Source organism: Delphinapterus leucas, chromosome X (genome assembly GCF_059928025.1).
Source record: "Delphinapterus leucas isolate spDelLeu-1000000601 "Yukka" chromosome X, BTC_Dleu_Yukka2, whole genome shotgun sequence".
Lineage (NCBI taxonomy): Eukaryota > Metazoa > Chordata > Mammalia > Artiodactyla > Monodontidae > Delphinapterus > Delphinapterus leucas.
Genome location: NC_143150.1, coordinates 89207955 through 89223494, shown reverse-complemented (window position 1 = coordinate 89223494; position 15540 = coordinate 89207955). Strand labels below are relative to the sequence as shown.

The 15540-nt window shown below is 36.7% G+C and overlaps 1 protein-coding gene across 1 annotated transcript in view; it reads left to right on the top strand.

Moving 5' to 3' along the window:
- Positions 1 to 15540, top strand: part of CLCN5 (Cl-/H+ antiporter 5) — a 165574-nt gene that overhangs the window by 98642 nt on the left and 51392 nt on the right. The window contains exon 4 of the mRNA XM_089904547.1: positions 14376 to 14522. Coding sequence (XP_089760673.1) covers positions 14376 to 14522 — 147 coding nt within the window. The remainder of the gene's footprint in view (positions 1 to 14375; positions 14523 to 15540) is intronic.

The window sequence follows — 15540 nt, the reverse complement described above, 5'->3', positions numbered from 1 at the left end:
CCTTCAATATTGTGTGAGGTATTCTGACTTTTTTGCCCTTCCATATAAACTTTAGTATCAGTTTGTTGATATCCACAAAATAACTTTCTGGTATTTTGATTAGGATTGCATTGAATCTATAGATCAAGCTGGGAAGAACTGACGTCTTTGACAGTATTGAGTCTTCCTGTCCATGTGCATGAAATATGTCTCCATTTATTTAGATCTTTGATTTCTTTAATCATATAGATCTTGTACACATTTTATTAGATTTATACCTAATTATTTTGTATTTTTGGTGCTAATGTAAATGGCACTGTGTTTAATTTTTTTTTTTATTTTACAGTTTTATTCTTGGCCAAACCTAGATGTGTGATTCTGGAGCTAAGACTTACCACTGCCCTCAAAGAGTTTATAATCCTTGGTGGGTGGGGTGAGGGAGCAGCTTGATCCTCACATTTTACAAATGTGAAAACTGATATTTAGAGAGGCAGAGGAGGAAGGGACACAGGACTGGGTTTCCTGACAACCAGTCCTGAACTCTTTCCTTCTCTCCAGTCCTTTATGTGTATTTTCCTACTATGTTAGGGGTTTACATCTCATTCCATCAGTTGAGCTTTTGATACTAGGGCATCTGTTTAGGAAAACACTGCCAGGTTCTCTGTAAGAGTGGTGTAGAAAGAGATTTCGTGACATGATCTATTCCTAGATGACATGCATCGTGGAGAGGCTTCCTGCCCTCCAAGCCCGATAACTTTCTGGGAATCACTGACGTTGTTATAGTTCTCTGATGAGTATCTCTATAGCCACAATCTCCAATTGAAAAGCTTTATTATAAACTCTTTCAACTACCCCAGAGTGGCTGTTTATGATACAGGCAAAAAAGATTGTTTCCTATGGTGTAAACTAATGTTGGAGATTTTCCAGGCTAGAAGGAGTAATGATTTCTGGTTCATTTAGTCCTCCCCACAGCAGCACATTTTACAGCTCTAATGGCATTGTGCTTTTAATTTGAAATTCCATTTGTTCATTGCTGATATACAAGAAAGTAGTTGACTTTTGTATATTAACCTTGTATCCTGCAACCTTGCTAGAGTTAATCATTAGTTCCAGGAGTTTTTTTCCGTGTAGACAATCATGTTGTCTGTGAACAAAGACAGTTTTATCGCTTCCTTCCCAAACTGTATACCTTTTGTTTCCTTTAATTGTTATTGCATTAGTTGGGACTTCTAGTATGATGCTGAGTAGGAGTCGTGAGCACAGACATCCTTGTCTTATTCCTGGTCTTAGCAGGAAGGCCTCTAGGTCCTTACCATTAAGTTTAAAATGTTAGCTCTAGTTGAGGAAGTTCCCCTTCATTCCTGGTTTGTTGAGAGATTTTATCATGAATGGATGTTGGATTTTTGTCAAATGCTTTTTTTCTTTTTGCATCGATTGATATGTTCTTACGATTTTTCTTCTTTAGCCTTGTTGATGTAATGCATTATACTAATTGATTTTTTTAATGGTGGACCTGCCTTGCATGCCTGAAATAAATCATACTTGGTTATGGCATATAACTCTTTTTATACATTGTTGGATTTGATCTGCTAATATTTTGTTGAGGCTTTTTGCAACTGTGCTCATGTGAAATATTGTAGTTTTCTATTCTTGTCTTTGTCTTGTTTTGGTATTAAGATAATTCTAGTCTCATAAAATGAGTTAGGAAGTATTCTCTCTGCTTCTATTTTTTGAAAGAGATTGTGGAGAATTGATATAATTTCTTTAAATGTTTGGTAGGATTCACTAGTGATTCCATCTGGGTCTGGTGCTTTCTGTTTTGGAAGGTTATTAGTGATTCAACTTATTTAATAGATATAAGCATATTCACTGATCTATTTCTCTTTGTGTGAGCTTTGGTAGATTGTATTTTTCAAGGTATTAGTCCATTTCATCTAGGTTATCAAATTTGTGAGCATAGATTTTCTAATAATATTCCTTTATTATCTTTTTAATGTCCATAAGATGAATAGTGATGGTTCCTGTTTCATTTTTGACATTATTAATTTGTATCTTCTCTCTTTTTTTCTTAGTTAACCTGGCTAGAGGTTTATTAATTTTATCGATCTGTTAAAAGAACCAACTCTTGGTTTTGTTGATTTATTTTATTGATTTCCTGTCTTCAGTTTCATCGATTTCTGCCCTAATTTTTATTATTTATTTTCTTGTGCTTACTTTGGGTTTAATTTGCCCTTCTTTTCCTAGTTTCCTAAGGTGGAAACTTAAGAGGGTTGATTTTAGACCTTTCTTCTTTTCTAATATATGCATTGAATGCTATAAATTTCCCTCTAAGTGCTGGTTTTGCTGCTTCTCACAAATTTTGATTTTAAATTTTCATTTACTTCAAAATGTTTCTTAATTTCTCTTGTGACTTATTCTTTGACCCATGTGTTATTTAGAAGTGTGTCCTTTAATCTCTAAGTATTTTTGGTTTTTCCAGCTACCTTTCTGTTGTTGATTTCTAGTTTAATTCCATTACGATCTGAGAGCAAACTTTGCATGATTTCTGTTTTTTTTTTTTAATTGTTAAGGTGTATTTCAGGGCCCAGAATGTCATCTGTCTTTGTGAATGATCCATGTGAGCTTAAGAAGAAAGTGTAAAAAAAAAAGAAAGTGTATTCTGCTGCTGCTGTTAGATGAAGGATTCTATATTTGCCAACTTGATTCAGTTGGTTGATGCTATTTAGTTCAGCTATGTATTTACTGATTTTCTGGTTCTGGATCTGTCCATTTCCAGTAGAGGGCTGTTGAAGTCTCCAACTATAATGGTGGGTTCATCTGTTTCTCTTTGCCATTCTGTCAGTTTTCACCTCATGTATTTTTATGCTCTGTTGTTAGGCACATACACATTAAGGATTCCTATGGCTTCTTAGAGAATTGACCCCTTTATCATTTTGTAATGTACCTCTTTATCCCTGACAATTTGCCTTGCTCTGAAGTTAGCTTTTTCTGAAATTAATATAGCTACTCTAGCTTCCTTTTAATTAGTGTTAGCATGGTTTCTTATAGACAACATAGTTGGGTGTTGTATTTTTATCCACTATGGCAGTCTCTGCCTTTTAATTGGTATATTTAATAGACTATTGACGTTTAAAGTGATTACTGATATGTTGAGTCCACATTATCTGCCATATTTGTTGCTGTTTCCTATTTGTTGCCCTTGTTTTCTTATTTTATCTTCCACTCTTTCTTTGCCTTCTAGTTTTAATTGAACATTTTGTATGAGTCCATTTTTCCTCCTTTCTTAGCATATTAATCATACTTTTTCCTTTCCTTTTTATCTTTTTACTTTTTTTAGTGGTTGCCCTTATGTTTGCAATATACATTTACAGCTAATCTAAGTCTTCTTTCAAATAACACAATTCTACTTAATGAGTAATAATGCAAGTACCTTATTTTCAGAGTATTCCCACTTCCTCCCTCTGTCCCTTATAATATTCCTATCTTTCATTTCACTTATCCATAAGATATCATCACTGAATATTGTTGCTGTTATTATTTTGCACAAACTGTTGTCTGTAGATCAATTAAGAATTAAAAAATATTTTATTTTACTTTATTCTTTCTCTAGCACTCTTCCTTTCTTTACATAGATATGAGTTTCTGACCTCTATCATTTTTCTTTTTTCTAAAGAATATCTTTTAACATTTCCTGAAAGGCAGGTCTACTGCTGACAAATTACCTCAATTTTTGCTTTTCTGAGAAAAGTCTTTATTTCTCATTCAGTTTTGAAGGATAATTTCTCTGGATTCAGAATTCTTGATTGGTGTTTTTTTTCAATACTTCATATTTTTCACTCTTCTCTCTTCTTGATTGCATGGTTTCTGAAGAGAAGTCTGATGTATTTCTTATCTTTGCTCTTCTATAGGTAAGGTGTTTATTCCTCTGGCTACTTTCAAGACTCTGATTTTCTGCAGTTTGTGTATTATATGCCTAGTTGTAGTATGTATGTATGTATATATTTATCCTCCTTCATGTTCTCTGAGCTTTCTGGACCTGTGGTTTTTATTGCTTCATTATTATTGCTTCAAATATTTCTTTTGCAGCATTTCTTCTTGTTATTGCCGTTATGCGTATGTTACACCTTTTGTAATTGTCCCACAGCTCTTGATATTCTTTTCATTTTTTTCATTCTTCTTTTCTCTTGGCATTTCAGTTTTAGAAGTTTCTATTGACATTTCTTCAAACTTGCTGATCCTTTTCCTCTGCTGTGTTCAGTCTGTTGATGCATCTATCAAAGACATTCTTCACCTTTTGTTTTTTACAGCATTTTTCATGTCTAGTATTTCCTTTTGATTTTTTCTTTTAGTTTCCATCTCTCTGTTTACATTACCCATCTGTTCTTGCATGTTGTCCACCTCTTCCAAGGCCCTTAGAATAGTAATCATAGTTACTTTAAATTGCTGTTCTGAAAATTCCAACATTCCTTCCACATCTGACTCTGGTTCTGATGCTTGCTCTGTCTCTACATGCTGTGTTTTTTTTTTCCTGGTCTTTTAGTATGCCTTGGAATTTTTTTTGAAAGCTGGACAATGATATACTGGGTAAAAGTAACTAAAGTAAATAGGCCTTTAGTGTGAGATTTTATGTTTATCTGGATGGGGGTTAGGATATGTTTACTGTTTGCTGTATCTGTATGTGTCAGAGGCTAAAATTTTCTCTAATGTCTTTGTTTTTGTCTCTCATATGTATTTGGGTTTTGCAGTTCTTATAGTTATATTCTCCTATTGTTATTCATGAGCCCTGTTGATGTGTTAGTAAGGCATGGAGGAAGGGATGTGTTCTATAGTCCTATGATTAGGTTTCAGTCTTTTAGCAAGCCTGTGCCCCCTTGACTGTGAACTTCACAAGTGCTTCTCAGTTTTATTTTCTTTTGTTTTTTCTCCTTTATGTGAGACAGGAAGGCTGGAGGGAGCTAGACTTCAGTTTTCCTTTCCGCTAAGTTGGTTAGGCATTGGTAAAATAGTTTCTCCTGAGGACCAGCCTTGTAAAAAGAAGAGAATGCCCTGTTCATTTTCCTGCCCCTACTGGAAGCACGAGGGGATTTTTCTCTGGTCTTCACTGGGCCTTTTCGAGTTCTTAACTCTCAAATTTGTCCACACTAAGCCTCTAGCTATTTTTCAATTACAGTTTAGGTTCTCCTACCCTGGCACTGGTTCTCAAAGAGGGTTCCGCTAGTGTAAGCTATGATTCTCTGTATCTGCCTGTCTGTCTCCCTAAGTTTGGGGACAGTAGTTTGTCCTGTAATCTGAGTTCTCTCATGGATCTAAGGAGAGTTGTTGATTTTCAGTTTGTTCAGTTTTTTCTCATTGTGAGGATGAGAATGAGAACTTCCAAGCTCCTTATTACATTCTTGACCAGAAATCCTCCTTTAATCTTTACTTGAATATGTGCATCCACCTTTTTTATTACCTTTATCAATGATGACACAGATTTGTTCCTCTGTTCTTTTCACTTCATTTTATTGCATACATTCCCTGATGCAAAAACTTATTTATTTTAGTACATATTAATTAATCCATTTTGTATGTGTCCATGGTCAGAAATAACTTTGCCTGTCCACCACATCTGGAATGAATATACTATTCTGTGTTATTTTAAAAATCAACCCTAAAAAAACCCATTTGGAATTTATCACAATGTGGTATATGTTGTAATTGTACATTGTTTTCCATTTTGATATCTAGCAATCCCTCAACTATTTACTAAAAAGTGGTTGATTCTTTCCTTATAGTTGTGTTGCTTCTGGTTTATCAGCTATTAAGTTCGTAAAATAGTGCGTGTCCGCTGCTAGAATCTCTATTCTTAATCCAGTGCCATAAGGTTTTGATGATTGTTTCTTTGTAGAAGATTAAAATCTGACAGGTTATGTTTGCCATATTTACTTAAGAAAATATATACACTAGTATCCTTGCCTACTTATTCTTCCAGGTAAAGTTCACTATCAATCTTTCAAGTTATCTATCTAAAGGATGCCATAGGGACTCTAGATTAATATATAGTTGTAATACAATTCAGATTGGTGTCTGTTTTGTTCTTACTATATTTAGACTTTCTATCCAAGAGCATGATACTTCTTTGTTGATTTATGTCATTCTTTTTTTCCTCCTACTTGGATTTTATAAATTTTACAGTAATATTGTGTTTCAAGTGTATGTCTCTATCATAAATAAATTATTGTATTTTCTAGTTCTATGATAGTACATGGGAATGCAGTTGTTTTTTGTCTATTTGCCTTATAATTTCTGAATTCATTTATTACCTTTAGTTATTTTTAGTTAATATTCTTAGAGCTGTATAGATATGTATTCATGCAATCCAAACATCAAAATATATTTCTTCCTTTCCTATATGCATTCTTCACTTTTTTCCTCTTAAAGTTTTCTTTTACCATGTTAAATATAATAGGCAACAGGAGGCATCATTATCTTCCTGTATCAAGGGGAATGAGATTTTGCTTCTTGGTTTTAATTTAAATTTTCTGTATCATGTCAAGAAACAAATTTTCCACCTGGAATATTTTTAAAATATTTTAATCTGGAATAAATATAAACTTTTAAAATCTGTTCTTGACATCTGTTGAGATAATTATGGCTTGTAAAATTTTATCTGTTAGTCTGATAAATGATGTCGACAATTTCCCTTGTGATATCAGTCTTGTGTTCTTGGAATAAACTCTCCTTATTTATAGTAGGCAAATCTTTCAATGTAATGCTATATTTCAGTTTCTTAGAGTTTATTTTGGTGTTTTACTCATATATTCCAAAGTGAAAGTGATCTATAAAATATGAGTGGTGTCTTTGTCAGGCCTGGCAGGCTCTTGTCCTTGAACTTCAGGGTGCTTCTCTAGCCATCTTATTTGTCACTCTTGAAAGCCTTTCTATCAGAGTGTTATCATATTTGAAGAATCTCTGAGGGAATTCCCTAGTGGTCTAGTGGTTAGGACTTGGCACTTTCACTGCAGGGGCCTGGGTTCGATCCCTGGTTGGAGAACTAAGGTCCCACAATCTATGTGGCACAGCCAAAAAAAAAAAAAAGAAAGGAAGGATCTCTGAGATAAAACCAAAGAAATGCTAAGGGACAATAGCATATTATTGTTTCAGTTTTAATTTCTCTGAATTTTTAAAACCCCTTTCCCCGTTTTCTTTAATAAATTATCTACTTACCAATATCTTTTGCCCTTTCGTCTGTTGGGATTCAGTTTTAATGATTTGAACAATCTCTTTATATATCAAGGCTATTTCTCCTTTGGAAAAATATTTATAGGAAATATTAGTTTGCTTCACTTCCACTTCCTTCATCTGTCAACACAGTCTCATCTGACTGGTTTGTCCTCTTCCTCCTTCTTACCAGTCATGAGTGTTGCCCAAGTATGGTTTCTCCATTCTGTGTTCTTTCTCTCCTTTAACAATTCTCAAAGAGTGGTCTGTGCTTCCTGAGACCCTGTGATGGGGTCTGCAAAGTCAAAACTATTTTCATATTAATACTAAGACTTTCTTTGCCTTTTTCATTCTCATTTTCTCATGAATATGCAGTGGAGTTTTCTAGAGGCTGTATGACAGGTGCTGATGTCATTGCTCTGATGGCTAATGGAATATGTGTCCTCTTAAGGCAGACATTAAAAAGGTTTGTGGGAATTCTCTGGTGGTCCAGTGGTTAGGACTCTGAGCTTCCACTGCAGGGGGCCCGGGTTCGAACCCTGGTCAGGTAACTAAGATCTTGCAAGCAGTGTGGTGAGGCCAATAAATAAATAAATAAATAAAAGTAAGGATAAAAAATTTAAAAATCTAAAAAATTAAAAAATAAAAAGATTTGCAAAATGCCTCTCACTAATTTTTTTTTGGAAAATATAGATTTTTTTTCCCAAAAGTTAACGTAAACATATAATGGGATGAGTATTATTATATTTAAATACATTAATAAATATTTATTTTGAACATTTCTGGGGTTTGATTTCTAATTCAGTAAATATCTATAGATAGAACCCATATAAATACAAGCTCTTTAGGTCCCTCAATAATTTTGAAGACTAAAGGGATCCTGAGACCAAAAAGTTTGAGAACTGCTTTTCTCGTACTGCCTGCTCTGAGTTCTGTTTTTTCTCATAACCCCTACTTGTCTGTGAGGATGACTCCCAGATGAAGACCACACTGTGAGAAGAAGCACTGTTATTTCCTCCTGGAACTTTTTACTTGAAATTTTGACAGGTAGAGAAGGTGCCTTGGGTTAGGATTGGCCCAAACCTCTGAAATAAGGCACCTCAGAGACTACTGTCCAAGATTTGCATTTCATTTCTGCCTCTCAAAATAAAGTAACTAAAACTGGAATTGGAGTATAAACTAGATTATTTACTGAGCTCTCTTTGTGTCAGGCACTTAGGAACACAGATTTAAGGCACCCTGTCCTCAAGTAGCTCAAAGTGTAGTGGGTAGAAAAAGGTGATTTTATGTATGTGCCAGTTCTTATCACCTTCAATGTTATACTTAGGATTGACTTAATGTTCTTTCTTTTAAGTGATAAGACAATACTCGTATCTTGGTAGGTTGTATAATGCCTCTCTTACCCTTTTTTCCTTTTGCATCCTCCCTTTTCCACATTTGTGGTATCTGGCATATTATGTACACGGAATACCATGTGCAGGTCAACAGTTATCGTTCTTGAACCAAAATAAGAAATAGAAAAGTTTATTGCTTCTTTGTGTTTGTTAGCATTGGAATATGTGACATACTTTATATTTTTATTTGAAGGGTTGTGTGTATCAGCCTGCCCATTGGTTTATACATTTGCTTTTGCCAAATGGGCTAGTTGAGATGGAGGTATTAATTTGTTTGTACCAACATGTGTTGCTGTCACTAGTTAAACAAGATGCTAGTATGCCATACCACAAATTAGCACCATCCCACCCCATCCCCACCTGGCTCTTTCAGTACAGCTGTTGGGAATATGCACTCCTCCTCCCCTTTTCCCCCTTCTTCCTCCATCCTAAATGACCTACATTAAGACTGGAAGTGGTGAACTGCCTTCCTAGCCTTTTCATCCTCTCTCTTCCAGTCCACCGCTGCCACACTTACCTCCTAAAATTATGTTTTTATCATGTTGCTCCTCAAAAACTACAGTGACTCCATTGGCTTCCCAACCATTTGCTCACATACAGCTACCCTGTCCTCTAGTCAAGCACAGATGCCAGCCTCATTCTCATCTCAAGCCTTTGGCCATTTTGTTTCCTGGTCCTCGAATACCTTCTTTCCTCCATGAAGGCTTCTCTAGCTTACAATCTCCCTTCCATTTTCTAAATGCCGGTTTCACTTTTATTCTAACAGTTTAACACTTAGCTGTTGTATAATTACATTATGTGGAAGTTTCCTCCCCAACTAGATAATAAATTCTTGAGAGCAGTGACAGGGTAACAAATGTTTTTTGTATCCTTAATCCTCTACCCCCATAGTGCAAGGCATAGATTTATTGAGTATTGGCTATATAAATATGTTGACTGGCTATTAACCATTCCTCCCCAACTAGAATCCTCCTCAATAAGCATTTATTGAATACCTTCTCTGGAACAACACTAGAGTTGTTAAGACCACAAAAATGAGAAGGATACGGTGTAGTCACAAGACTCAAGTGGAAGAGATTATGCAATCAGCATAGATGTCTGAACAAAGCGGGTGTTGAGGGAAAGCTTGTATGAGCTGGCCCGAGATGGATTGAAGGGGATTTCACCAGGCTAAAAAGAGGATGGGGGCTGGGTGGGATTTCAGATAGAATATATGGCCTGAGCAAAGGTATGGAGGTGTTAAAGTACATGGCCTATGTGGAGTATAACAAATCTATGGCAGGAGATAAGTCTGTCTGGGTAGATGGGATCCAGATTTGATAGGGCTCTGAATACCATACAAAGAAATGTAAACTTGACCCAAAAGGCAATGGGGAACCAGCTTATGATTTTAAGCAAGAAGGTGACAAAAGGCACTGAAAGTGCCAGCTATGTAACGCAGATATCAACCAAACATTTTTCCCTGTTTGCCCTCTCCCCATAACCCTTCATTGTATGACAAGCCCTATAGTAATCCACTAGTTGGGATAATAAATCCTGTTACTTTGTTCCTGGTCTACCCTAAATTCTGGCTGACCTCAGGCTTGTGACCATCTAGAGGTTTGATTTATTCCAGATGTGCCATTCTCTGGACTGACATGTCATAGGGAAGCCCCAGAGTGTTATGGAAAGAGCAATAGGCTTGGAGTTCAACTAAATGCAGGATCAAATCTCAACTTGGAGGAACTTTATTTCCTCATTATTCTGCTGCTTTAACTTTTTGTCTGGAACTTTTTTATATCTGCAGAATAAAACCAAATACTACCAGAATGGATTATCCACGGGCAAAATATCACTTCGAGTTTTACTGATTATGTTCTTTTTCTTTGTTGAACTCCAGTTTGTTGCATCTGTTTTGCTTGATCTGCTTGCTGCTTCTAATTTTCTTTTGTTGACCCTTTATTTCTATGTACTTATTAAGGAAGCACTTTATAACCCAAACACTGAACCAGATAACTGTTCCACGAAATGTTTGAAATGAGGCAGCTCAATTTAGCTGGGTTGTTCTGTGTCAGTGGCTTACAGGAAGGAGTTTGTAAGGTCCTAATGGGGAAACGGAAGAGTTTTCCAGCTTCTCCTTTGTTGAGTCTTCATCTTGTAGCGTCATTATTTTGTTTTAATGAATTCCCAGAACAATAGGTACACCTTCTGAAAATATGACTACAGGACATATTCCAAAGCCAAATATAAATTATTTTTGGACTCCCCATACTTCTTCTTCCTATGATTTGTGTGGCTAATGTAGAGTTGCTGAAACTGTGTATTTTAAATCATTTCCTGAATGAAGCACATAACCAGTGAAGAGAGAGGGAAAGGATTCTGCATCATTTTGCAAATTTTCTTGCCTACTTTCAGTGCTAGTCACTGGAATTCACAGGCGCTGGATGAATTTAAACAGAAAGAAAATCTCCCAAGTTCTTCTCATCAGCTAAAATGGTGCTCGTTTTCCGTTAAGATTTCTAGAAACCTGGAATACCTACTTTTGAGATGGCTTTTATAGGTTCGTTGAACGTAGTAAATCCCAGAGTTAGACAAATATTAAGTGCAACTATTGACTCTGATGCCACCTACATTTAAAAGGGAAAGTTGATGTGAGGGGCGAGGGCAGGAAACATGCCTTGTTTGGATTTTTTAATTTGTGTTTAGGCTAATGTTGTTTCTGCTTGTTTTTCATTTTCATCCTGTTGAGTTTGAAGCAGCAACGGAAGTGTCAGATGGAATTCTTGGAAATTAAGGACTGGAGCTTGAGATAGAGATGAGGGCTAGAGATAGTAGGTTTCCTTAAAGGATAAGATAAAGTAACTCAGAGTAAGGCAGGTAAGGATCTGTTATCTCAGTCAGATCAAGAACAAAATAGAGAGACTGATTTTTTTCTTAAATAAAGATTAAAGACACTTCTTCCTGGATGACAGGAGGGAAGACTGAGAGATTCAGAATTTCCTGTGTGTCGTTGGTAATAGGAAAAACCTGCTAAGGATCCGTGGTAGTCAGGTTAGACTTGGAAGCAGCAGCAGAGTCCGCTTTTGTCACCTTCTTGCTTAGAATCATAATTCAGAGGAATTCGTGTAAGTGCATTTTTGCAGGTGTGCTCAGAGAAGGGGCGTGAAGGAAGCAGGATAGAGCAGGAGGAAGAGTCTAGCGAGGATGAAGGATTGGCTGGCAGCGAGGGAGCTGGGCTGAAGATGCAAAGCATGGATTCTTAGTATCCTAGGAAACATTTGATCCACATAGGAAGGTTAGAGGTTTTGTAGCTGAGGGAATGGTTTTATGACAGATAATTTTCTAAATTATTAGTACCTCTGGGTAAATGACCCTACTGTCTCCACCTGACCATATGTCACCATGGAAGCATGGTAATGTTCCTGGAGAACCTGTTGTTTAGACTCATGTCTGCACAGAGTTCAAGCTGTTGGTGTATACTAAAGAATGTTGTTGAGAATGTGTTTCTTTTATTTATATTCATCCTTATCCATAAGTGAATGGCAGATTTCCCTTAGAATATCTGTTCTCTTGATTTCAGTCATCACCTTGATATTGATAACTCCCAAGTCTTTGCCTCTCAATCTTCATCTCATCTGGCCTACCCAGCATCATTTCTGTATCTGTCCCACTATCCCACAATGCTTCATACATAATAGGTGGTTCATAAATGTCACTCATGCTGACCTCCTCCTTCAGGCTGACCTCTTTATCATAAGTGAGATGTTGTGAAATTGAACACATGATTTGGAGCTTACCGTCTTTTAAAAACACTAACTGGGCAAGTTACTTAGTCTCTCTGAGCTTTGGTTTCCTTATCTGCACTAGGAGTGCTAATGCCACAGCTTAGGAACGCTGGAAAAATTAAGTGAAAGAGTTCACTTTAAGTGCATGGCCCAGGGCCTGAAAATTAATTGAAGTCCTGGTAAATGTTGCTTCTTTCTCCTTTATGCTCAATGTTTAAAATATTTAATTTAGCTGCTGTGATTCCAATTTTTTAGGCCTAACATTTAATTAATTAATTTTAAATTAATTAATTAATTAACTATGGCTGCACGGGGTCATCATTGCAGTGCACGGGCTTCTCTAGTTGTGGCATACGGGCTCTCCAGTTGCAGTATGTGGGATCTTAGTTCCCTGACCAGGGATCAAACCTGGGCTCCCTGCATTGGGAGCACAGAGTCTTAACCACTGGACCACCAGGGAAGTCCCCCTAAAGTTTAATTTAACGTATTTGGTATTTACCACATTCTTGCACATAATTCTGATAACCCAGAGTAAGAAGTTTCTTAAAAGAGTATTATTTAGGGCTTCCCTGGTGGTGCAGTGGTTAAGAATCTGCCTGCCAATGCAGGGGACACGGGTTCGAGCCCTGGTCCGGGAAGATGCCACGTGCCATAGAGCAACTAAGCCTGTGCACCACAACTACTGAGCCTGTGTCTAGAGCCCGTGAGCCACAACTACCGGGCCCGCTTGCCACAACTTCTGAAGCCCGCACGCCTGAAGCCCGTGCTCCACAACAAGAGAAGCCACCACAATGAGAAGCCCGCGCACCACAACGAAGAGGCACCCCCGCTCACTGCAACTAGAGAAAGCCTGCACACAGCAACAAAGACCCAATGCAGCCAAAAATAAAATGAATGAATGAATGAATGAAATTTAAAAAAATAGTATTATTTGCCTAATCGAATAGAACTTTGCTGGCTATGAAACTTGATCAAGATTTCATCAAAAACTGGGGTGGTGGTGGTGCAGGGCTAGATAAAGTTGGCTGTAATGCTGTTTTTTTTTTTTTTAAAAAAAAAGATCAATATACTAAGATTTTTTTGAATAAAATGTTATGATCTGAAGATTCCCACTTGGGATGTGAAAAGTGTTTCATCTTTAATATTAAATTCTTGAGCAGAGAACAACATTGAACAGCACAGTATGCCTCTTTTTCCCAGTATTTCTGTGCATCTATATTGTGTTAAGAACTCTGGGAGAGCCGGAGGCATAAAATAATATTTTTCCACTCCCAGATGGCTAGCACATTTCTGAATACTGCTGTCTAGTTTTTATTTCAGATTTTTATTGTGAACTCCCATGAGTTTTGTATGCATGTCCTCATTTGATTTGCTTATTTGCAGTGGTTCTCAAAAAACCAATATCAACTACATGGTAAGGGTAGCGGTATGTTATATCTGGAGGGTAACTGACTATGCTAAGTAGTTTGTATGTCTATACTGTCAAAATAAGAGCACGAAAGAGGACATACGAATAAGTGGTAACCCAAAAGGTGAAAACTACCCAAATGTCCATCAACTGATAAATGGATAAATAAAATGTGGTATATCCATACAATGGGTGTTATTCAGTTCTAAAAAGGAATGTCGTACTGATACATGCTACAGCATGGATGAGCCTTGAAAAAATTATGAGAAGTGAAAGAAGCCAGACACAAAAGCCCACATCTTATATGATTACGTTTATATGAAATATCCAGAATCAGCAAATCACAGACACAGAAAGAGAATAGAGGTTATAAGGGGCTGGGGTGGGAGGGAGATGGGGAGTTATGTTTACTGGGTAGCGAGTTTCTGTTTGAGATAATGAAAAATTTCTGGAAATGGATAGTGATGATTGCACATCATTGTAAATGTGCTAAATGCTACTGAATTGCCAGTTTAAAATGGTTTAAGTGGTAAATTTTATGTTATGTGTATTTACCACAATAAAAAAAGAATAAGTGGTAAGGGGCTTGGAAATCATTGTAATAAGCCTCCTGTTTTTTTTTCTGTACAGGAGCTATGGATAACAGAGGCTTTCAGCAGGGGAGTTTCAATAGCTTCCAGAGCAGCTCCAGTGATGAGGACTTGATGGACATACCAGGGACAGCTATGGATTTCTCCATGAGAGATGATGTTCCTCCCTTAGATGGAGAAATAGAAGGTATCATTACTGCTGATGACAATTTATCTTTTTAAAAATTATTTCCAATGTACATACAATAACATTTATTTATCTCCTGGCACACAGTCCTATGAATTTTAACACATGCGTAGATACTTGTAATTACCACCACTGACAGGGTAAGAACAGTTCAACACCCCCAAAGCATTCCTTCTTATTACCCTTTGCAGTCAGTCCTCCCTGACCCCCAAGCCCTGGTAACCACTGATTTGTTCTCTGTCCCATAGTTTTTCCTTTCTGAGAATGTCATATACATGGAGTCACATAGTTTCAACTTTTGAGACTGACTTCATTCACTCAGCTTAATGCCTTGGAGATTCATTTAAGTTGTTCATTCCTTTCTCTTGCTGAGTAGTATACCCCGGAGTGGGATCACTGGATTGTGTGATAAATGTATGCTGAACTTTGTAAGTAACTGCCAAACCATTTTTCAGAGTGGCTGTACCATTTTGCATCTGAACTAGCCATGTATGGTAGTTCTTCCACTTGTTCTGCTCTTAGTATTTTCAGTAATTTTAATTTTAACCATTCTAACAGCTATGTAGTGTTATCTCATCATGGTTTTAATTTCATTTCCCTAACGGTTTATGATGTTGAACATCATTTCATGTGCTCATCTGCCAACCTTATATCCTCTTCGATGAAGTGTCTGTTCAAATCCTTTCCCCTTTTTATAATTGTTTTCTTATTATCTGGAATATATTTATAAAATGAGAATTCCCCTTATCTATTATTTGGTTATGCAGTAACATCATTCTCTTCATTGGCTGCATACAATTTCATGGTATAGCTGTACCATAGTTTACTTAACCAAGCTTCTATTGATGCACATTTCAGTTGCTTCCAATCTCTTGCTATTACAAACAATGCCACAATGGACAACCATGTGCGTGTGTGTGTGTGTGTGTGTGTGTGTGTGTATCTTTTAAGTGTATGAGAGCATTTCTGTAGCATGAGTGTGTAAGAGTGCTTATTTCCCCTTTCACCAGCCTTGCTG